The 23,619-nt window shown below is 53.8% G+C and overlaps 1 protein-coding gene across 2 annotated transcripts in view; it reads right to left on the minus strand.

Moving 5' to 3' along the window:
• The window catches only part of TDP1 (tyrosyl-DNA phosphodiesterase 1), a 57,233-nt gene that overhangs the window by 8,643 nt on the left and 24,971 nt on the right, over positions 1–23,619 (minus strand). The window contains exons 11-13 of one of the 2 annotated variants that reach the window (XM_056133888.1): positions 21,601–21,667; positions 19,439–19,546; positions 2,436–2,538 (exon numbers count right to left, since the gene is read on the minus strand). In XM_056133888.1, the coding sequence (XP_055989863.1) occupies positions 2,436–2,538; positions 19,439–19,546; positions 21,601–21,667 (278 nt within the window). The remainder of the gene's footprint in view (positions 1–2,435; positions 2,539–19,438; positions 19,547–21,600; positions 21,668–23,619) is intronic. The other variant, XR_008795073.1, reaches the window with a different exon arrangement.

Here is a 23,619-nt window from a genome sequence, read left to right on the forward strand (position 1 = left end):
ATGGTCCCTGAAACAGAGGGGGGGAGAGGGAGGGTGGTGGCTGGGGGGCAGAGCTAGACTCCTGCCACGGAGTGTCACGCTTTGCATGGCACTGGACAGCCAGCCCTCCTGCTGTTCCGGTTTAACCAGAGGACGGTATCCTCTGACGGGTTCCTGGACACACACACACACACACACACACACACACACACACACACACACAGAGACACACAGACACCCTCCCCCCCACATACTCCCCCACCCACCACCCCTGCACGGCCCCAACACCCTTAGTTGCTTGAGGGTATGGAAGGCAGTAGGGTCTTTCTTTCGCTGAGATTTCTGGGAACTCCATGAGCTCATCAAACTTCCAAGTTCAACACCTGCATGTGCACTCAGGCTAGACAGTCCCTCAGCCCCAGATGCACACCGTACACAGTGTCTGGTGGACGCCTGGAATATCCTGCTGAACCTGAAGGGCGGGTCAAGGCCTCTCGGCTACTGCCCATTGTGCCTTGTTTTAGCACTGTGTCCACCCACCAGCCTTCTCACACATACCAGGGTGCCGATTCGTGCTCCAGCGGCCCACAGTGGAGAAGACCCCATTACAGGAGTGACGGAGTATCTTTATGAATGCCATGAAGGGTTAGAGCTCCCATTTCTGGGCTCTAATGTGTGGAGAAACAGGAAGGGGAAAATCTAGCCGAGAAGGCTCTAGAAGGCCTGGCAGTGCAATGAGTTCTTTTCCTGTTACCAAAACCAAGAAGTTTCTAGAAGGCCTGGGAGTGCACTAAGTTCCTTTCCTGATACCATAGCCGAGAAAGTTCTAGAAGGCCTGGCAGTGCAATGAATGCCTTTCCTGATACCATAGCTGAGGAGGTTCTAGAACGCCTGGGAGTGTACTGAGTTCCATTCCTGATACCATAGCCGAGAAGGTTCTAGAAGGCCTGGCAGAGTGACCAGGTCGGAACAGTTCTACATGACTAGAATTTTGCAAATGCTGACAACAAAAGCTACAACAAAAGGGACATGGAGTTCTGACAGGGAAATGATCCCAGGTCAGCGGCAGCCATCAGCCCTTCCCAGCACCTGGCTGGCCTCGAGCCTGGACGGAAAGTAGCTAGGCTGGACAGGTCAAGAGGCTGCGCATCTGAGGAAGCGAGTGAGGACCCAGCCGTTCCCGTTGACATAGAAACGGGCATTGTTCTGTGCAGGGAATTTGTTGAAATCTGACACTGTGGGCTGCTCACCACAGTGGAGAGGAAGAGGTGGAGAGAGAGAGAGAGAGAGAGAGAGAGAGAGAGAGAGAGAGAGAGAGAGAGAGAGAGAGAGAAAGAGGGGTCTCTGTGTACGTGCACACACCTGTGTGTCTGAGGGCCCTGGAAGTACACTGATCATGCATCAGCGGTTGCCCACCAAAATGAAGAGAGAGGGAGTGTGTGTGTGTGTGTGTGTGTGTGTGTGTGTGTGTGTGTGTGTGTGTGGTCTCTGTGTATGTGCGCATGCCTGTGTGTCTGAGGGCCCTGGATGCCTTTTTGGGTCACACTCAGTGATACTCAGGGGGGTTACTCCTGGCTCTGCACTCAGGAATCACTCCTGGCGGTACTCAGGGGACGCTATGGGATGCTGGGGATCAAACCCAGGTCAGTTGCATGCAAGGCAAACACCCTCCCCACTGTACTATCGCTCCAGGAATGTCTTTCTTGGCCCAAGTGTGGTTATGGGGTTTCGAGTCATCTTTCCCGCTGTCAGTGATGAGGGCCCTAGGGGTGCAGGAGTAACCCAGGGGAGGTAGCAGCCCTGGGTGCAGCATGGGGGAACACTGATGGTTTAAAGCAGGACGATTTTCAGGGGGAGCTGAGTGACATTTTTTCCTATAATGAGTTTGGTTTGCAATACCTGGTCCTTGTGTGAACACCAGCCACTCAGATGTTGACCCCCAAACTGGGAGAGCCAGGGGTGTACACACAGACACACATGCACGCACAGACACATACGCACATGACCCCCAAGCTGGGAGAGCCAGGGGTGTACACACAGACAAACAAGCACACATACACATGTACACACGGACACACGCGCGCGCGCGCGCACACACACACACACACACACACACACGTCCTCTGGGGTCCCGGGTGCCCAGCTCCCCTCCTGAGCTCCATGCCACTTCCCTCCTCTGGCAGACCTGAATTCCTAAACATCCACCTCAGCACCCCCGCACCCCCTGCTCTCAAAGGTGCCCCCAGCCACCGCCAACCTCAAACCCCGCCTCGCCCTTGGGGACTCGCCACTCGGCAGCTCACAGTAAGTCACACCTCACACTATTCACACTGGGCTGAGACCTGGCCCCAGCTATGTCTGTGCCTCCACAGAGTGTGGGAGAGGAGGAGCCCAGCACACCTGCCCGTCCAGCCACCCCCCACCGCCCCCACGCCCTGAAGGCCCCCTGGACTTACAAAGGCAGAGGGCAGGAAGAGGACCCCGAGTTCGTAGGAGCGGATCATCAGCTGCGCGCCGTTCCTCTCTAAGACTCCCCAGGCCGCCTTGGACAGGTTCGCACTGCGGGGACAAGCACGCAAAGAGCTGATGGGGGGGAAGGGGACCCGGGTACCTGACATCCGCGCACCCCTGGGCAGGTCACTTCATGAATGGTCCGGCACTGCTGGGCGCCCTTGGGAATGGCAGTTAAACCCTTTGGGGCAGGGTGCCTCGGTGCACGGAGCACATGGCTGGCTGGCTTGGGACAGCCCCGCCCACTGCTGTTTTTTCCCCAGGGGCAGCCGACAGACTAGTCGTCTTGCTGTAGACAGGCTCCTTCTGGCATAGTTCTGGCACAGTCGTTGGTTTTTCGTGACCCTGGTATAGCCAGAACCTCTGGTTTTGCTGGGGGTAATGGAATAATGGAAATACAAACTTGAACAAGACTTTTTTTTTTTTTTTTTTTTTGCTTTTTCGTGTCACACCCGGGCTGGAGTGATAGTACAGTGGTTGGGCGTTTGCCTTGCGTGCAGCCAGTCGGGCTGAGCCAGGTTCATTTCTTCTGCCCCTCTCGGAGAGCCTGGCAAGCTACCGAGAGTATCTCGCCTGCACGGCAAAGCCTGGCAAGCTACCTGTGACGTATTCAATATGCCAAACACAGTAACAACAAGTCTCAAAATGGAGACATTACCGGGCCTGCTCAGGCAAAATTGATGAACAACGGGAGGTCAGTGTTTGACAGTGTGTCACACCTGGTGATGCACAGGGGTTCTTCCTGATTCATGCATTTAGGAATTACTCCTGGCAGTGCTTGGGGGACCATATGGGATGCCGGGGATGGAACCTGGGTCGGCTGCATGCAAGGCAAACACCCTGCCCACTGTACTATTGCTCCAGCCCAAGACTCATCTTTTGGCTTGGGGGCTCCCTCTGACTTGCTGCTGGCAGGGGGTGGGTTGTGGGGGTCTAAAGCCTCCTGCATACAAAACCTGCTGTCAGGTTACTGAGCCGCCGCCCCACCCTACCCCACGCATGCAGCACTGTCCTTTGTGGTTTCAGGGCCAGACCCAGTGGGACTTAGGGCTTCCTCCCAGCTCTGTGCTCAGGATCAAACCAGGGTCTGTCAGGTGCCAGGCAAGCGTCTTCAGGCCCTGCACTCTCGCCAGTCCACACAGTGGGACCGCAAGCTTCACATTCTCTTTCTCTGCTTTTCCTGGAGCGGGGAGAAGCAGGTGGATGGTGGGCGAGGGTAAGCCTACTGTGCTGACTGCTACTTCCAGTGAGAGGGAAATAGCTCCCGGGGCATGAGACTGTGCTGGTCTCCGGACAACGCAAGGCACCTAGGATCCTGTTTCCCATGGACGAAGAGCAGCGGATGTGGCTCAGAACCAAGTCTGACCCGGGAGGGAGGAGCCACGCAGGGGGAGGCAGAGAGGACTGAACTCCGAGGCATCTCTCCAGAAGGCCTGCATGTGATGCAGAGTCCGGCCTGGGCTTTCCCCAACCCCTGAGACGCTCCCTTCAGGTAGACATGCCCAACAGCTGTCTGATCCTGCCAAGTAAACCATTCAGACTCCAGAAGCCTGACTAGGTGAATGAATGACTATTTCCAGATTCTCAGCGCAGTACCCAAAAGTTCTCTGGGCTTAGTGCCAGGATCCTTCCACGTGGGAATCAGAGCGTCGGATAAGAGTTACCAGGGGTGGAGTGAGACAAACTGTCTGTGCTCAAGGTCTGAGGTCACAGGTGAGAATTAGACACCAGGGGCTGGAGTGACAGCACAGCAGGGAGGGCATTTGCCTTGCACACACAACGGACCTGGGTTTGATTCCCAGCATCCCATATGGTCCCCCGAGCACCACCAGGAGTAATCCCTGAGTGCTGAGCCAGGAGTAACCCCAGTGCATAGCCAGGTGTGACTCAAAAGCCAAAAAAAAAAAAAAAAATCAGACACCAGAGCAGAGGACAGGGTTTAAGAAGCAGGAAAGCTAAACCAAGACTCTAACATGGGAGGCTTTTTACAAACAGCCCGGGCAGGCCCACACTGAGAACAAGGATGCTCTCTTGGAAGCCATAATCCTGAACCCGGCTGGTCAAGAGGTGTCAGAGCCAACGGTCAGGACATGACATGATCACGGGGATTATGACGCCACCAGAAAATGTCTCCGTCCCCTGGCTCCAGGGCACTGTGGGGCCACAGGGAGCTAGGGACAGTGGCTTCTGTAGGAGTTTCCCACCTCAGGCAGTCCTGTCTTCCTGGTGCTGGCCGAGCACCACAGACGTTGAGACACATTCCGGAAGACTTCCCTGCTCTTCCCTGTACATGCCATGTGGACCGAAGGCACCGTGAGCACTCCTGCTCAGCTCCTCTCCTGGCCAGTCTGTTTTCTGGCTTCTCGGACAGAACCCTACCTGCTGGAGCCAGAGCCCTTTCCGGTAGCGAGGTGCTGGTGGAGGCAGTGACACTGGAGCAATAGTTCACAGTAAGAAGATCCGTCTGTCTACACTCTGAACAACACCTTGAATCACTGCCACCCAGGGCAGCCTGGGTGGGGGCGGGTGCAGAGCACAGGTCCTGCAGAGTCCAGCTGGACCACGGGTGTCCCAGCTGGTCACAAGCTCTTTCAGTCCCCACTGCCGGGTGAAATGCAGATTCTATCCTGCTCAGAAAAGACCAGGACTGCTCCCGAAAGACCAGATCTTGGCCCACGACACGGAAACTTAGTCCCCAGGCTTAAAGGCAGAGCTAAACTACCCAAGCGGCACAGGATCCACTGGGGAAAGCAGGAGAGAGCCTGGGAATGTCCCCTGAGGAAGTGGTTTTGCATTGCTGGTCTGGAGGCTGTCCTGGGCTAAGGACATGAGTTCAAGAGCAAGAGCACGTGCCCAGCACACGCGAGACCCTGAGGCTCCCTGGACAAGAACAACAGCCCAAATCAGGAGGGTTCCCACTCTCCGGGGCACTCTGGCTGTCAGCCCATGCACGCGTATAAACACCCACTGGCACCGCTAACGCCAAAGCGCCCTCCCCACCGCGCATGCGCACGCCCAGCAGTGGCCACGGCTAATGTGGCGCAGAGGCCAGTGGCACCTGTGCTAGGGCTGGGGAAAAGGGGCCCAGGAAGGGCGCCGGAGCAAGGCAGGAGAGTGCAGGGCCAAATCCGCACTCTGCCCGTCGCCAAGAACAGCTGGGCTCACTGAGTGTCCCACTCCCCAGAACTCCTCCAGGTGTGGCTGGGCACAGGTGGGCGGGGATGATGGGGGCCTCCGGCTGTGGGCCAGCACCCCCTAGAGGCGGGGGTGAGGAACGACATCCGCAGGTGCAGCGGATGGGAGCTGAGCTGCAGTCTGAGCAGGCGGGAAAATGAGTCACCCTGGGGGTGATGGGGGTGCTGTCCCCACATCTTACAGTCCCCCTCCCCAAAGCGTGCCTGTCACGTGCACACTGCGTGGTGCCTGGGCTGTGGGCCTGCCTGCAGGGTTGCGTGCTCCCCCTGGCTCCCTTCACTTAAAGGATGCAAGAGTTTCACAAGAGGAAGAAATACTTGGCCCTGCAAGGCTCAGGTCTACCGCTGGGGGTGGGCTAATGACTCTGCGTGTGCCAGGAGTCTGGGTCCCCAGCCCCGGCTCTCCATGTCTGACCAGTCTGGCCCCCAGCGCTGCTCAAACAAGTAGCTGAGGAGAGCCCTAGGGGCTCTGAGCCCTGCTGGGAGGCTTCCCCCCCCCCGCAGATTGTTTTTTCTTCTTTGGGTGACACCTGGCAATGCACAGGGGTTACTCCTGGCTCTGCACTCAGGAGTTACTCCTGGCGGTGCTCAAGGGACCATATGGGATGCTGGGAATCAAACCCGGGTCGGCCCCATGTAAGGCAAACGCCCTACCCACTGTACTACAGTTCCAGCCCCTTCCCCTGCAGATTAAAGCGATAAACACACATCAGGTTCTAATCATTCATCCAGACCAATTCTGTCAGTATCTTTTTTTTTTTCCTTCTGGGTTACACCTGCAAGTGCTCAGAGCTTACTCCAGGCTCAGCATTAAGGAATTTCTCCTGGCAGAGCTTGGGGAACCATATCAGGTGCCCAAGTCGAGAGCAAACCCGGGTAAGCCCTGTGCAAAGAAAGAACCCTACTTGCACCATTGCTCTGGCCCTGTGGCAATGCCCTCCCTCCAACTTAGATTATCAATTATCAGTCAACATTGTATCAGTCTTTTAAAAAAAAATTCGTGGCTGATAGGATCTTTGGAAAATTTTGCTAATCAAAATAGGCAAAATAGGTTTCACTGTGATCTCCCAGATTACTTGTGACGCTCAGTATTGGCCAGATGTTTCTTAACTGTAAATCATTCTTTATAACGAGGCTGTTTTCAGTGATTTTCAGTGATGTGCAGTATGCTTCTGTTCCCTTTTGCTGTGCTAACAGACTGCTGCAAATTCAGTGCCTGAAAACACCATCAATTTGCCGGCTTGCAGTTCAGAGACATCTGAAGCAGGTCCTGTGGGTTGAAGCCAGGGGCTGGGAAGGCTGCCTTCCTTCTGGGCTTCCAGGGGAGGGTCTGCTTCCTGGTCTTTTCCAGCTTGTCTTATTTCCCAGTTAACGGCTCAGTTTTGGTGCCAGAGCTGGAAGTGCTCAGGGCTCACTCCTGGCTCTGTGACCTCTCAGGGGACCACATGGGGTGCTGGGGGTTGAACCATGGTTGTTCTTGAGCCAGACAAGCACCTTACATCCTGTATTATCTCTAGCCACATGAACAGAATTTCTGAAACAGTTCTGAATTCCAAAAGAGTTCCCTCTCCTCCACCCCCTAACCCCCTTGATGGTCTGGTACATTTGCGAGTTCCGATTGAATCTCTATCTTTTCCAACCACCGTCACTGTCACTGTCCTCCCATTGCTCATTGATTTGCTAGAGCAGGTCAGTAACAGTCTCACAACAAATTGTGAGACTTGTTGTTACTGTGTTTCGCATATTGAATACTCAGGGGTAGCTTGCCAAACTTTGCCGAGTGGGGCGGAGGAATCGAACTCGGGTCGGCCGTGTCGGCTTCGTGCAAGGCAAACGCCCTACCCGCTGTGCTATTGCTCCACTAAGGGAACATTATCCTAGAGTTTCAGGGTTTCTTACTTAGGTCTTTTGATCGGTCACGGTCACGGTCCTCCCGTTATTCATCGATTTGCTTGAGCGGGCCCAGTAACATCTCCATCGTGAGACTTATTGTGTTTGGCATATTGACTTCGTCACGGGTACCTTGCCAGGCTTTGCCGTGCGGGCGAGATACTCTCAGTAGCTTGCCAGGCTCTCCGAGAGGGGTGGAGAAATCGAACCCGGCTCAGCCGGGCTGGCTGCATGCAAGGTGAATGCCCTACCACTGTGCTATCGTGGCTGATATTAGGTCTTTTATCTACCTGAAATTAACTCTGTTTATGGCCTGATGTAGGGAGCCAATCTTGTCTTATTAGTCTATTCAACTATCTATCCTGCACAGATATCCATTTTTTAGCACCTTTTCTTGGGAGGGGGTGGGGGTCAGGAGCATACGGTGACAGTGCTATGGGCTTCATCCTGGCTCTGTGCTCAGGGATCACTCCTGGTGGGGCTTGGGGGAACCTGTGGGGTCCTGAGGGTGAACCTGTATCAGTTGCCAGCAAGACAAGTGCCTTTCCTGCTGTACCATCTCTCTGGGCCCTTTAGCACCATTCAATGAAAATAGTATTCTTTCCCATTGTATTTATTTTTAATTTTTATTTTTTTGCTTTTTGGGTTACACCCGGCAATGCACAGGGGTTACTCCTGGCTCATGCACTCAGGAATTACTCCTGGCAATGCTCAGGGGACCATATGGGATGCTGGGAATCAAACCAGGGTCGGCCGCGTGCAAGGCAAACGCCCTACGCACTGTACTATCACTCTAGCCCCTGTATTTACTTCTTATCACAGCATCTGAACCACATTTGTGTATTTCTGAATTCTCTTTCATTCCACTGATCAATTTACCTATTCTTATGCCAATATCAGTTTTTACTGTTTTGGTTTTTGGGCCACACCTGGTAGTGGTTAGAGTTTACTCCTGTCTCTGTGCTCAGGGTTAATATCAGTTTTGTTGTGTTTCTGTGGCAAGTTTTGAAAAGGGGCACTAAATGTCTTCTTGAAAAAACTGTCCCAGCTAGTTTACATTCTTTGAGTATCTATGTCAATCTGGAATCAGCTTTCCTTTCTAAAGCTGTCTGGCTATTTTAAAGCCCAAGTACATTTTGGAATCAGCATTTGATATTTCACAACAAACCCTGCTCGGATTTAGACTGGGACTGCAACAAAATCTATCAATGGATTTGGGAGGAAATGATGCAAAATCATCCAAACCCATGACCACGTCACTGGTGTTTATGCATTTGTTTTCTTTCAAATACACGTGTTGCATGTGTCATTTCCAGTACAGCTGTAACTTACATCTCCATTTATTTCCAGACCATTGATACCTTTGACGGCATCTTACTTAGCCGGATTTTATAAATACACGACCACATCACCTATAAATATAGTTTCACATTTCCTTTTATAATGATGTGTTATTTTTTTCTTTTGCTGTGGGAGAAGCCGCACATCCGGTGATGCTCTCAGGAAGGGCTCACTCCTGGCTCTGAGTTCAGGGATCACTCCTAGCTGGGCTCTGGGGACCATGTGGTATGCTGGGGATGAAACCCAGATTGTCTACACTGTATGAGGCGAGTGCCCTACCTGCTATACTATCTCTCCAGCTGCAATAACAATGAGAATTATTATTATTTTTTTTGGGGGGGGGGTTGGGGTTTGGGCCACACCTGGTGATGCTCAGGACTTACTCCTGGCTCTGTACTCAGGAATCACTCCTGGCGGGGAGGGTTGCTTGGGGAGACCACATGTGATGCTGGGCATCGCACTCAGGTTGGCTGTGTGCAAGGCAAGCTGCCCTATGTGCTATACTATCTCTACAGCATATTTTTTCTTTCCTTTTTTAAGCCATTCTCCTGCCTTCTGGCTTTGCTGAGACACGGGCAGGCACAGCGGTAGTGCCCGCTGGGGCCTTACATTAGGCGGCAATGCCTGCTGGTCACGCCTCTTTCTGTGGCATCCCAGAAGGGCTCAGGAGGCCTCAGGGCCACTGAGCAAACCAGGCCGGTGGCCTCCGTGGAAAGGTTGGGGACCGGACCCGGGCAGAGGGTGGCTCTCCAGACTGAACCTGTGACCACACACACAAGGTCCAGGCATGCTGAGTCACAGAGCCACACCCCTGCACCCTCTTCAGGCTTTGTATTTCTTCCCTGGCGAGGATCTTGACACAGCACCTCTAAGAATCCCAGTCAGTCTGGGATCGATTCTACCGTTTCGATACGCGTCTCCCTGTGCCACTAGGGTAAACCACTCGGAGTCATCAGAAAAAACATTAACATATGCAGCAGGCACCTCTTCCAGTTCCTTTAGAATTTCTTGAGTACCACGTGACTTTCAAGGGCCCCCCCACCCCAACCAGGAACTGCAAAATGAGCTATTTATCCTCTAATTTTGTTTTCTTTCCACTCTGAACTGCCTGCCTGTCCTTCTACCAGATCTCTCAATTCTGGAAAGTTGCCAGGAATCTGCCCTGCAGTCTCCTGCCCCAGCGCCTGGCTGTCCTTGCCAGGGCCCCTGGGAGGGGAGCGGGTTGAGCTTTCCTCCCCGCCCCGACCAGGGCTCCGGCAGCCGAAGACCTCCCGGACCAGCCACCACCATGCTGAGATGACTCTCTGCACACATGAAGGTACTGGCAGAGGGACAAAGCCACGCAGGTTCCGGGGCCGAGATCGCCAAGCCTACTCGGCTTGGGGCCGAGCATCCTCCACCCAGATCCTCCAAATTCCAGTAGGCGGGGGTCACACCCACCAACTGGCCCCCTGGCGCTGTGTAATCCCATCAACGGCCAAGACTCAGATACTATAAAACCCAGCTCCCGACATCTTATTATGACATCTTATTATCTCATTCCTACTTTGGACAAACTGGCAGGCTACCGGATGTAGCCTACCCACACGGCAGAGTCTGGCAAACTCCCCGTGGCGTACCCAATATGCCAAATACCAGTAACAATGATGGGTCTCATTCTCCTAAAGAGCCTTGAATATAATCTCAGGGTTAGGATGAAGGAGACGTTACTGGAGCCTGCTCGAGGCAATCGACGAATAACAGGATGGTCGCCCTGAGTCAGGATAAAATATCACACAGGACCAGGTTCCCAAAGAGCCTGGTGGGCAGAGGATCGATCCAGGGCCACAGGGGTGTGACAGACAGTCTCCCAGGTGACATTGCAACCACGCGACAGTTGCAGCCCAGAACTTCAAAACAGAAGAGCTGAGAGGCCCAGGAAGTTGGGAGACAAACAGGATTCAAAGCTTGGACCAAACGGACAGAGGCTGACAAAGAATCTTGGGGCGATTTTCCATGATCAGGTCTCCGAATGCACCCGCATTTTCTTTCCTTTGGTTTTAGGGCTACACCTGACGGTGCTCAGGGCTTACTCCTGGCTCTGTGCTCAGGGATCACTCTTGGCTGGGCTTGGGGGACCTTATGGGATGCTGGAAAGGGAATCTAGGTGAGCCCCATGCAAGGCGAGGACCTGACCCGCTGTAGCATCTCTCGGGGCGGGCCCTGCTGTATACTATCTCCATCCCACTGCTACGGTGTGTGGATGTGTCCCTAGCTCTGACCCCAAGCACAGAATGGAATGCTGAGCACTGAGCCAAGAGGATCCCCCAAACCAAAGACAAAAAAAAAAAACAAAAACAAAGAGCAAAAGCTCAGTGGGCAGGCGCCTTGCCTTACACACGCCAAAATGGGGTTCAATCCCCTGCACTGCAGAAAGGCCCCCCAATCACTGCCAGGATCGAGCACAGTGCCGGGAGAAGCCTGGAGCACCTCTGGCCATGGTCCGAGAACCCACACAAACAGAATCTCCCAGGAAGAGGGTCCGGGGAGGAGGGGAGAGAGCAGGGATGAGGCCCAGGTCAGCGCCTTCCGCTCTCTGCACCTGAGTCCACAGCCGCCCGCTCCACTTCCACCCCAGACAGCGACTCAGCACAAGACCATGAAAACTGTCGGTGACCAAGGCTTGCCCCACGGCAGACACGACGGGGCAAACAGGCTGCTTCCTTACTCAGTATCTCCTCGGGGTCCCCACCAAGAAAAGCGGAATTCTGCTGCCTCATCCGCCCAGCCCTTCCCTGGGGCCCAGGCCCGCCGGCCTGAGCTTCCTCCTGCACCAACTCTGCAAGGCTTCGGTTCCCTTGACCCAAGGTGCCCATTCAGACTGAGCAAACACAAAAGCTCTCTCCTCACCCAGCAACACCCCCCCCACCTCCCTCATGCGAATGGCCCTTTGGGGTACCCTTACTATGAGATAGATACCACTGGGGTGGTCTTTCTTATCCTTCATCTACTATTATACACACCCATGCCCTTAACTACTACACACATTCACACACCTGGGTATCTTTACTATTACTATAACCTCCACCCCATCGCCCGTGTCCTTTATTAGTACTACTACTAGTACGACACACGTACACACGCACACACACACCCTTGGGTGTGTGCTCTTCCAAAGCAGTGTAAGTTCCCTGACAACACGCTCCTCAGTAGATCAGACATAGCTACCAAGACACACACACACACATACACACACACACACACACACACACACACACACACCCTTAGATGTGTGCTCTTCCAATGCATTGTAAGTTCCCTGACAACACACTCCTCAGTAGATCAGACATAGCTACCAAGACACACACACACACACACACACACACACACACACACACCCTTAGATGTGTGCTCTTCCAATGCATTGTAAGTTCCCTGACAACACACTCCTCAGTAGATCAGACATAGCTACCAAGACACACACACACACACACACACACACACACACACACACCCTTAGATGTGTGCTCTTCCAATGCAGTGTAAGTTCCCTGACAACACACTCCTCAGTAGATCAGACATAGCTACCAACACACACACACACACACACACACACACACACACACACACACACACAGCTTCTCTCTACACAAACTGATCAGCACGCAGCCCATCTCTCTAGAAACAGCCCAGGATCAAAAACATCTGCAGTCCCAGAGACTGTGCCTGGATACGAAATGGACAGGCAGAGGGGAGGAGTGACAGCGTGGATTGAAAAGCCACATGGGACAGCTAACTACCACATCCCCAAGACACCGGCTCCGACTGGCACCCGCCCTCTGCCAGGCGCTGGGCCGCGTCTGAACAGACCGACTGGCAGAACGTGGCCGCGTTAGGTGCCCGACATTTCCGCGACTCCCCGTGGAGTGTCGTAAGAGCCCCCCAAGGTTCGACAGCTGGCCCCCAACGAGTCCCATGTGTGATGGCTGTGAGCTCTATTAACTCAGGGGCCAGACAGAGGCTGCCACTGGCACCGGGCACAAGTCTGTGGGCCCTGGCAGAACAGAACAGGAGAATACTCACGGGCTCTGTGTCTGCCCGGGCGTTCGCTTTGCTGGAGGCTGTTGGCTGGAAATAAAGACCTGGTCAGCCACTTCTTTAAGAGAATACGGGCATGCAGTTGATTTCTGGCCTGTGCTGGTCCGGAAGCAGAGACCAAACTCCATCTACCAGACACCTCGAGGCGGGGACACTGTCCTAGGTCCCATATAGCCTCTGGCTATTACACGAGGTAGCCTGGGTCTGAATCCCACGCTCTGTCTTCCCATCGGGGTCACTCAGCGCACTGCCTCACATCTCCTTGCTTGAGGCCTCACGTTTCTGAGACAGGGAGGGTGTCTGGCTCCTCGCTCGGCCTGAGCAAGAGTTCGGCCAGCACACCGTGAGCATGTGAAAATAGCCACAACTACCCCTAGGATGGGCTGGAGCGATAGTACAGTGGGTAGGGCGTTTGCCTTGTGTGCGGCCGACCTGGGTTCGATTGCTCCATCCCTCTCGGAGAGCCCGGCAAGCTACCGAGAGTATCTGGCCCGCACGGCAAAGCCTGGCAAGCTCCCCGTGATGTATTTGATATGCCAAACACAGTAACAAGTCTCATCATGTTACTGGGCCCGCTCGAGCAAATCGACGAACAACGGGAGGACAGTGACAGTGACCCCTAGGATGGGGCTCCTCTGGGGGCCAGCCCCCGTGGGAGGAACTTTGGCATCTCCAGCCCCAAATATGATCTGGGACTCGGAAGGTCAGTGGACCCAGGGTCAAGGGGGGGCAGAGGGGCGACAGGTGTCCGGCTTTCTCCCATCAGGGGTGAGGCCACGCCAGACTGCTCCCGCCGGCGTGGGAGGGGCGCCAGAAAGCGAGGCGGGCTGTGGCGTTGAGTCACTGCTCACCCAGGGAAGGTCAGTGAGGACGGCAGCAAAGCACAGCGGCCTCACCAGCCCAACCCGCGGTCTTGTCTTGAAGCTGCCTGGATGCTCAAGTCCGACCCGCAGACACCCACACATATTTTTGTGCAGGTGATTCAATATCCTTTTCAGCAAAAAAAAAAAAAAAAAGCAGACAAGGGTGGGGTGGGGTGGGGTGGCAACAAGAGGATGTGTTTCGGAATCAACGCCAACAGACAACGAGCACTGCAGAAGGGCTGAGGCGCAGAGGGGGCGGCCGCTCTGCCTCATTCCTCAAGAAGCCGTGGTGGTTCTGAAGTCGTGCGCCCACCCATCTCCTCATCCTCCCCCCCCACCGCCCCGCCCAGGGTGGCAGCACCAACAGGCCCGCTCAGGCACCCGCCACCGACTCTCCCGCAATGCTGGCCGGTTGCTAGGCAACCGTCTCCGCCACTGCCTCCTGCCCACCCGCCACTCACGAGCTTTCATAATTGTTCTCGCTGGGTTTGCCAATTACTCCCGGGCGCTGTGGAGCCGAGGTTGGCGCTTCAAAGTCAGCTCGCCTGCCTGGGGTAAGGTTTAAACCCTGGATTTGTCACCAGCATCTCCCGCATCTCCATAACAACAGGCGGTGCCCCTCGAGCAGGGGATGAAGCAGGGGATGACTTCCTGGTTGGATGGAGAACTATAAATAGCTGCCCAGAAACGCTACCCACCAAGAGAGGAAGTGGCCAGCCCATTAATGGGCCAGGTGCTGATCTGAATGAAGTTCGTCTGGACTCGGGCTTATGGCTGGACGAAGATGACCGTCTCCAAGTCATTCTGGACTGAGTTTTTTTTTTCCTTTTTTGAGTCACACCTGGCAATGCACAGGGGTTACTCCTGGCTCTGCACTCAGGAATGACTCCTGGCGGTGCTCAGGAGACCATATGGGATGCTGGGAATCGAACTTGGGTTGGCTGCGTGCAAGGCAAACGCCCTACCCGCTGTGCTATCTCTCCAGCCCCCTGGACTGAGTTTTAAATGGGCTGCATACTGGATCCAGTGAAGGCCAGAAGCACGGATGAATGCTCAGGTCACCTACTAGCCACATGGCACGTAAGTCGGTGGCTTTCAACTGCTGATCCATGGATTAGCCTGGTCTACACAAGTTACTGTCACGTGTTACACCTGGTAACAGTTTCATTAAAAAAAAAAAAAAAGAGGCCCACACCCAGCAGTGCTCAGGGATTACTCCTAGCTCTGCCTTAGGGATCTCCTGGCAGGGCCCGGGCGACCGTACGGGATGCCTGGGAGTGAATCCAGGTTGGTTTCATGCAATGCAAGTGCCCTGCCCACTGTACTACCTTTCCGGCCCCCCAATTCTTGCATTTTATAAACCATATTTTAAAAGAGTACATAGTATTCTCTAACCACAAATTAACTCTTAAAAGAAAAATTTCTACTTAGCAGTCTGCAAACTATTTGTCCCGGTTCCACCAATGTGCTGCTGCAAAATGAGATGCCATTGGAAAGACAAAAGCCACCACTAGTAAGTGACCTTTCCAAAATTTCAGCGGCCAGGCTAGGAAGCGGAGGACGCCAGATCAGGACCTGGCTCTTCGGCAAGCCTCTCCACGCGATTCTCCCAGGATCTGACACGATGCCACCGTGGTCATTTCCTGGGGCCGAAAAGGTAACTGGGGCTACAGCTTTGCAAACCAAGGAAAGTTCTGGAGGGGTCTGAGGTCACGAAGAGGCTGGGGACAGGGAGAGGGGAGACAAACATGCGCTTCTCCCCCTTTCCCTACTAGGTGCCTATTTGCCTGCAATTTAAAAAAGGAGTTTTGGGGGCTGGAGCAATAGCACAGTGGGTCGGGCGTTTGCCTTGCACGCGGCCGACCCGGGTTCGATTCCAGCATCCCATATGGTCCCCTGAGCACTGCCAGGGGTAATTCCTGAGTGCATGAGTCAAGAGTAACCCCTGTGCATCGCCAAGTATGACCCAAAAAACAAAATAAATAAATAAAAAATAAAAATAAAAGTTTCCCTAAGGGGCACTGTTTCAAAGTGTGCTGGTACCAGTTCAGAGGCCGGGTACAGTGGGAGGAGCTGAGAAGGGCAGACAAGCTGGGCAGAAGCCTTGCAGTGGCTCATCACATACAGCGTACGGCATCAATAACCACAGCGAGCCCCCTGGAGATGAAGCAGGTGTCCCAAAGCACCAGCATAGAAATGGAGACTCTATCTATCTATTGAGCTAGGAAGGGTCTCAAAAGGGGACACTGAAGACTGACGTGAAGAAGAGGGGTCAGTGAGCTGGCTGCCAGGACTGCTGGAACTCTGGGGGGCCGGGGAAGGTTGCCAGCTCTACTCTGAGAAGACCCCAGAGTACCTGCAATTTTGGGGGGGGGGTCTGGCATCTCTGCAGAGATCATTAGTAAAGCGCTGGGCTGTTGGCAGGGCGGCCCGCCCCCTCCCTCGGCCACCACCCTATCAGTGACCAGCCCTGCTTGTCACTGCACAGCTAAATCTCTGGGAGGACGCCCACTAGGCTGCTCAGATTTGTGGATACACGGGTCTCTCTGCTGAGAACTCTGGGGTGCCCTGAGAACTCACCCAGTCCCTACCCTGCCACAGCCCCAACAGCGGCACCCACACCCCACTGCCACCCAACCCTGCTGCTTCAGGACTAATCTCTGCAGAGACACCCCAGGTACTGCAGTCTTCTCGCAGTGGAGTGGGCAGACTCCCCCCATTTCCCGGAAGTTCCAGATGCCCCGGCAGCTGTATCTGCCCCCCACGGCCGCCACCAACTTAACTCACAGTCCCACTTCTACAGATCCTGAAGTTTTTCTGGACTGAGACACCTCCCGGTTCCTCCATCCTGACAGCCCCAGCGGGGCACCAAACTAGATGGGAAAGTAACAGAGAAGCCCACGAAACTCAACCAACAAAGACAACACAGAAGGCTCCACAAGCAACTGACAAGCTCAGTGAATCCGCAGGCATGGAAAACCCTGTGGGGGAGATAGAACAATGTTCACGGATTTTCTCTAACTGAAGCATTTCTGGTACTTCCTTTAGCCATGCAGTTGCAACACGCAATATGAAACTGATTATTGTGTGGCGGCTTGGGAGGTGGGGCTACAGTGGTGGGAAGGTCACACTGGTGGTGGGACTGGGGTCTCGGAGCACTAAAAGGCACCGCGGGCACCTGTTGGCTGAAAAGGAAATGCGGGCGGCACACCAATCGTCACTAAGCATTGGGGAGAGCATTCTTGGAGGGAAGGAAGGGTGGGCATGAGAAAAGCCTGCTCTCTTCTCCAGACACAGTGCACTCCTCATGCCGGTGGTTGGCTAGGCTGGGAACGCACCAGCGATGGTTTTACAGTGGTAATGTGCCAAATCTGGGCAGTCACTGGGGCAACCAAGATGGCAAGATGGCCCAGGGCCTAGGAGAAATGCTTCCAGTGGGAACCCCGTGTCAAACCGTGAGGCGAGGGAGGAGATGAAAACCGTGGCGAAGTATTTGCGCAGAAAAAGGAGGAACCCAAAGCCAGACGAAAACCCGACCAAGGCCTGTGGTCAGAGGAAGTCACAGGACCACGACCCCTGACTTCTGGCAGTCGGGTTCCATGTCTGTGAAGTGTCAGTTGGGTGAGACTCCGTGACCATACGCTACTGATGATGGGCAGAGAAAAGATGGTCCCCGAGGTACTGAGAGCTCACGACAGGAGTCAGGCGCACCCTTCTGATGTTATGAGCTTTGTAAGACCAGGAACTAGATCACTCCTAAGATTTTGTTTCTGTGTGGGAGGGGTATGTGTGTGGGGGCCACACCCAGCGGGGCTCAGGACTGGTTCCTCCTCGGCACTGTGTTCAGGGGTGACTTCCAGTAGAGCTCAGCGGACATATAGGATGCCAGGGATCAACTCTGGGCCTGCCGTGTTCAAGGCAAGCACCATGCTTGCTGGACCACTGCTCTGGTCCGAGACCGATCATCTTCAACATGTAATTGGGTGCCACTAGCAAAGCCAGGGAGCTCAGTGCTTCCCTCTGGTGCCTGTGAAGCTGCCTCCTGAGAGTCCAGACGGTCATGAGGCCCCTTCTCTGTCACTGCGGTCATCTGCTCCATGGTGGGAAATAAGCCTCCAGGTCCTGAGCATGGCACTGATTCCACATCAAGGCCAGTGACCGAGGCGGGCAAAACAAGGTGAGTAAGAAACACCCAGGAGGCTGTGGAGGGAAGATATGGGATGTCCCCCTTATCCCCGTTGTGATCTGACCCCCCTCAGAGGCCCAGGTGCTACGCTGGACCAGAGAACGTTTCCCAGCTGGACAGTCACCAAAAGAATGGGGGTCTAAGGCCTACGGTCATGAGCAAGTGGATTCAGTGATCCACCTGGGAAGCCGTCGCACCCCAGAGGGGTGCGCAGATGAGCCACGTATGACCACTCCATTCCATGCAGCAGGCCCTGTGAAACCGTGTCACCACTGTTGACCCACGCAGACTGCAGGATGACGTGAGTTCACTTACTACCAAGCCAGAAAGACCCCAAATACAAGCACATTCATGAAGAAACAGTCTTTGTGAACTGCCACATCAATTCCGCTCTGCAGGACACCCTACTTCCCGCCACCTTGCGAGAGGGCAGGTCCAGACTTGCAGAGTAAGCGGCTGTTCGCTGACACAGTGCGGGATGGTTCTGAAATGTCTCAAGAACCAGATGGAATTTTTTTTTTTTAAAGACGCATCATCGAATTAGTCAAAATTCATACTACCCATCATTTGGCTCCTGTATCAATATTAGCTCCCCCCCCACCCCCACCCCGGAGAACATGTCTGCTCACAAATGTTTGGTGTTTGGAGGCTGGGGAGAGTGCACAGGGGTTGAGGTGCTCGTCTCACACATGGCTGACTGCTTTGATCCCCAATACCTCGTACAGTCTTCCCGGAGCACCACCAGGGGTGATCCCTGAGCAGAGTAAGGAGTTAACACCGAACACAGCTGAGTGTGGACCTCAAACCAAACCAAACCAAACCAAACCAAACCAAACCAAACCAAACCAAAATGAACAACTCAGAGGAGGAATCATAAATATGTTAAAAAAAAAAGTAGAACAAAACAAAACATGGGGCTGGAGCAATAGCACAGTGGGTAGGGCATTTGTCTTGCGCACGGCCAACCCGGGTTCGATTCCCAGCAACCCATATGGTCCTCGAGCACCGCCAGGAGTGATTCCTGCGTGCAGAGCCAGGAGTAACCCCTGTGCATCACCGGGTGGGACCCCCAAAAAGAAAAAACAAACAAACAAAAAACCGCTCCAGGGAAGCCAGAGTGATAGCACAGGGCTGTGGAGGTGCTGGTCCTGCATGTGACTGACTCAAGTTCCACCTCTGGTGCTGTATATGGTCCCCATTTTCTGTCAGGATTAGCCCTTGAGCACTGCTGAAGACATAATTTAGTGGTTAAGGCCTTGCTTTGCATGTGGTTGGTTCCTGTTCAATTCTGGCATCACAAAGCCCGGATTAACACCCCCAGCACAATCTGGTAGGGCCCCAACCCCCAACCTCCCAAATAAAAAGTTCCTCCCCTCAGGAGCCTCAGGACTCCTCACCTTGTGACAAGGAACCAAGCCATCTGGCTGAAGTCTGGAGAGAGCCTCATGTACGTCTTGATATGCGGCATGGCGTTGCTGCGGCCAGAGGCCTCTGCCGTCCACTTGCTGGGGATAGGAAACACAAGTTCATCGCCCATCAGGAGCTACGTACGTGTCTACCATCATCCTCATTTTAGGTAATGATAGGAGAAATGTGAATTCTATAACCCAACAAACAGTATAGTCCTTCGTCAGAATGCGAGATCTCTGCTGACACGCTGCCCAAATCACAGAAAGACACAGGTTCATTTCAGCATGTGGGTGGGTCTGTGTTGGAAAAAACGTACCACCACCTGCAGAAAGCAGCGTCCTAACCTTCCGATGAATATGCTGCCCGCCCTGGCCTCGAACACACACATGTATGCGTGCATATTTCTGCTGTGTGGTTGATGTCTTATCTCCTCCCCAGACTAGGGGATGCTAAAAGGCAGGAATCACATTCCCACAATGAGCACAAGTTGAGGAAAAGCTCGTCGATGGAAACAAAGACAAACAGCCAGGATATGAAGGGAATGAGTGGGGGCAGGTGAGATGGAAACCAGTTAACGCAATGCAAAGCGAGTGGCTGGTTCTGGTTGGTCCCGGGCACCACGGGGTCTCCCGACCACCATAGGGCATGGCCTGGCAATCTCTGGCACGGCAGGGCAGTGACAGTACAACTTTGGGCCCAAGACCTGCAGCCTCCTCAGCTTGAGGGGCTCCTGAGCATCACTTGGGACATTCTCCCACCCCACCCTGAAAAAAAAAATTCTCCCCATTTGATGTCAACACCTCCAATTTTCAGTGCAATCACGCACGCTGACTCGAGTCAAATGCTAATGTTCATGTTCCAAGATGGAAGGAGGAAGATTTTTTTTTTCTTTTTGGGTCACACCCGGCAATGCACAGGGGTTACTCCTGGTTCATGCACTCAGGAATTACTCCTGGCGGTGCTCGGGGGATCATAGGGGATGCTGGGAATCAAACCTAGGTCGGCTGTGTACATTGCAAACGCCCTACCCGCTGTGCTATTGCTCTAACCCCAGGAGGAAGATTCTGTGCGGAGAAAACACCTGGGTCGCTGGGTAATGCCTCTTCCTCATGGGTCTAACGGGTTCCTGCGGGCAGAGGCCTCCAAGGAAATCAGGACCAGGCAGGTTCAATATTGGATTACTAAAGTCACGTGAACCAAGACACCATTGAAACTAACACCTTCTCCTCCCGAAGAAATTGCTTCCCGCCAAGGAACGAAGACACAGGGCCTAGGAAGTGGCTCCAAAGGTTAGTGGACATGTCCCGCTTTGCTTGCGGGAGGCCCAGGTGTCAACCATGGCCCTGCACGTGCTAGACTGAGTGTTGCTGGGACATCACGCCAGTGGGCTAGACTGAGTGTCACTGGGAGGCCACGCCACTGTGTTAAGAGTGCCACGGAGAGGCCACACCACTGGGCTAGACTGAGTGCCACAGAAGCCACGCCACCGAGTTAGAGTGAGCACCACTGAGAGGTAAGCAGCCTGCCTATATAGTCCGGCAGCCCAGAAGCTTCTGGAAGCATGGGACCAGGAGAGGGCATGGAACATAAGAGGCAGGAACTCGCTGGAAGGAGAGGGAGGAGGCAGTGTCATTCAGTGTGGTGACACTCCTGTTAACTGGAACCCCTAGAGCACACCGAACCCCACCTTGCACCCCAGAGACACAGCGGCTGGGTTCTTTGCTTCTACACGCCTGGGGTCACCCGAGGTACCACGTGTAGACAGAACGGCTGTGTTTTTCGAGACTGGAAATAGGAACGGAAGTGCTGCTTCTGTACATTCAAAGCTCCCAACGTGGTCTTTCATTGATCCTGGCTTTGCATGCCAACGTATAAATGGAAACTGCACTGAGAAAAAAGCCCTTTCTCCGGTATTAAAAACCTATCCCCCCTCCCCCCTTCCACCCTCCCGAGTTCAAAACCTTGTTTGAAGTTATTTTTACCACCAACACATGTAGACGGAAAATATAGCCCCATTATGTAATGTTCTTTGAAAGGGGGGGAAGGGGGAGGCAGAAAAAAAAAACCAACAAAAAACCAACCCGCCAGACTGACATAAACATTCTTCTTCTCGAAGAAGCAACAGCAGCAATTTAAACCAATGACTTACTGAAAATAGGAATGGAGCCAATTCTGTTTCTCAGCTGTCTGGATGCTGTAGGGAAGAGAGCCCCCGGCTGTGTTAAAGGAAGAAAAAGAGAAATGCAGCGTGTGAGAAACGATGGAACGTGATCTGAGGAGCCTTCTGCACCGAGAAGAAACTTGAGCAAATGGTGAAGATGGGGAAGAAAATAACGAAGCCGCGTTTCTGCCCAGACTCGCACCGGGCGTTTCTTCCAAGGCGGGGGTGGGGGTGGGGGAGCCTTCCTCGGGGATGGAACTCTGAGAAACTATCTGCAGAGAAGGCGGGACAGCTGCATCCCCGGGGGGCCTGGGACCAGCTTGGGGTGCGGTGGGGGGAACCCGGGTTCCTCCTCTGTCTCCACGTGGGCAAGGCTGCCACAGCCCCACTTGAACCCCTGGGCCTGGCCAAGACCGAGGGAGGTAAGGGGGGGATGGGTTCAGTCTCTCCTTTGCCTCCTGTGCACCTGCCACCTGTATGTCCGCCGGCCAGATGCTACAGAACATGTAACCTCATGAGCAGTGAAGTTCTGAAAGGGGTCAGTGTGAGGGAAAGGCCCGTTCCCTGCAAGGCCATGGGATCCAGTGGCCAGTGGAACACACAAGAACGCATGTTCCCGGGGCTTCAAGACGCAGCGCCAGGGATAGGACTCGAGCCTTGCAGGAGCAGGAGGATCTTGCCGGGCCATGCCAGCTGCTGCCCAGCACCTTGCTCCTCCTTTAAAGACAGGAACTCCCATGGGAGCTTCATTAGTGTCTTTTCAAACATGCCGGGACGTGCGTCCGCAGAGAATATCTAAGGAGGGTTTTTAATTTTTCTGACTTACGCAAGGCAACAGTATTTCTAATGCAAGGAAATAACTGACCCACCCAACCCCCCCAGGGTTTCAGGACCACTTTATACATTAATGTTATTGGAAATACCGTGTTCCTCCCCCATTAAAAACTGTGCTTTGGGGCTGGAGCAATAGCACACCGGGGAGGGTGTTTGCCTTGCATGCGGCCGACCCGGGTTCGATTCCCAGCATCCCATATGGTTCCCCGAGGACCGCCAGAGGTAATTCCTGAGTGCAGAGCCAGGAGTAACCCCTGTGCAACGCCAGATGTGACCCTAGAAGCAAAAAAAAAAAAAAAAAAAAAAAAAAAACCCACCAAAACAAAACAAAAACACTGTGCTCTAAAAACGGGTCTAACCTATGGGAAGCACAGAATAAAGATGAAAAAATACAACCAACCAAAATACCTCAACAGGGAGGCTGGAGTGATAGTACAGTGGGGAGGGTGTTTGTCCTGTACGCGGCTGGGTTCGATCCCCAGCATCCCATATGGTTTCCCGAGCACTGACAGGAGTGATCCCTGAGTGCAGAGCCAGGAGTAATCCCTGAGCATCGCTGGGTGTGACCCAAAAAGCCAAAAACCAACCAACCAAAGGGAAAAAAAAAAAAAACCTCAACTGGGCTGAAGACACAGTATAAGGAGTAGGATATTCTTTGCATGCTGGGTTCAATCCTAGACATCACATATGGTTGCAGAGCCCTGCCAGGAGTGATCCTTGAGCACAGAGGCAGAAGCAAACCTTGAGCACTACGGGGAGTGATCTCCTAAAGAAACAAAACAAACCTTATGATGGGACCGAATCTCAGAGAAATAACTTGGGTTTTGTCTCTGAAAGCAACAAATGGTTCAGTACGAGCCCGGCCGGCCCTCCTGGCACATTCCTGGCAGGGTCATGTTTAGCTTCATAAGCAAAGACAATGGGCTCCATGAATCTAATTCAGAGCATGGTTTCTAGCACTCAGCCAATCCCAGCGAGTGGCCGCCTCTTCCAGATGCAGATACACCATCTGGGCTCTGGGCTAAGAGTTCCTGAATGTCTCTCCTGGATGCTACTGAACTCCACATAACGTTTAGGGAACAGCGGGTAGGGCATTTGCCCTGCATGCATCTGGCCTGGGTTCCATCCCTGGCATCCTCTATGGTCCCCTGAGTACCACCAGGAGTGATTCCT

This window comes from Sorex fumeus, unplaced genomic scaffold, assembly GCF_029834395.1.
Source record: "Sorex fumeus unplaced genomic scaffold, SorFum_2.1 ptg000098l, whole genome shotgun sequence".
NCBI lineage: Eukaryota > Metazoa > Chordata > Mammalia > Eulipotyphla > Soricidae > Sorex > Sorex fumeus.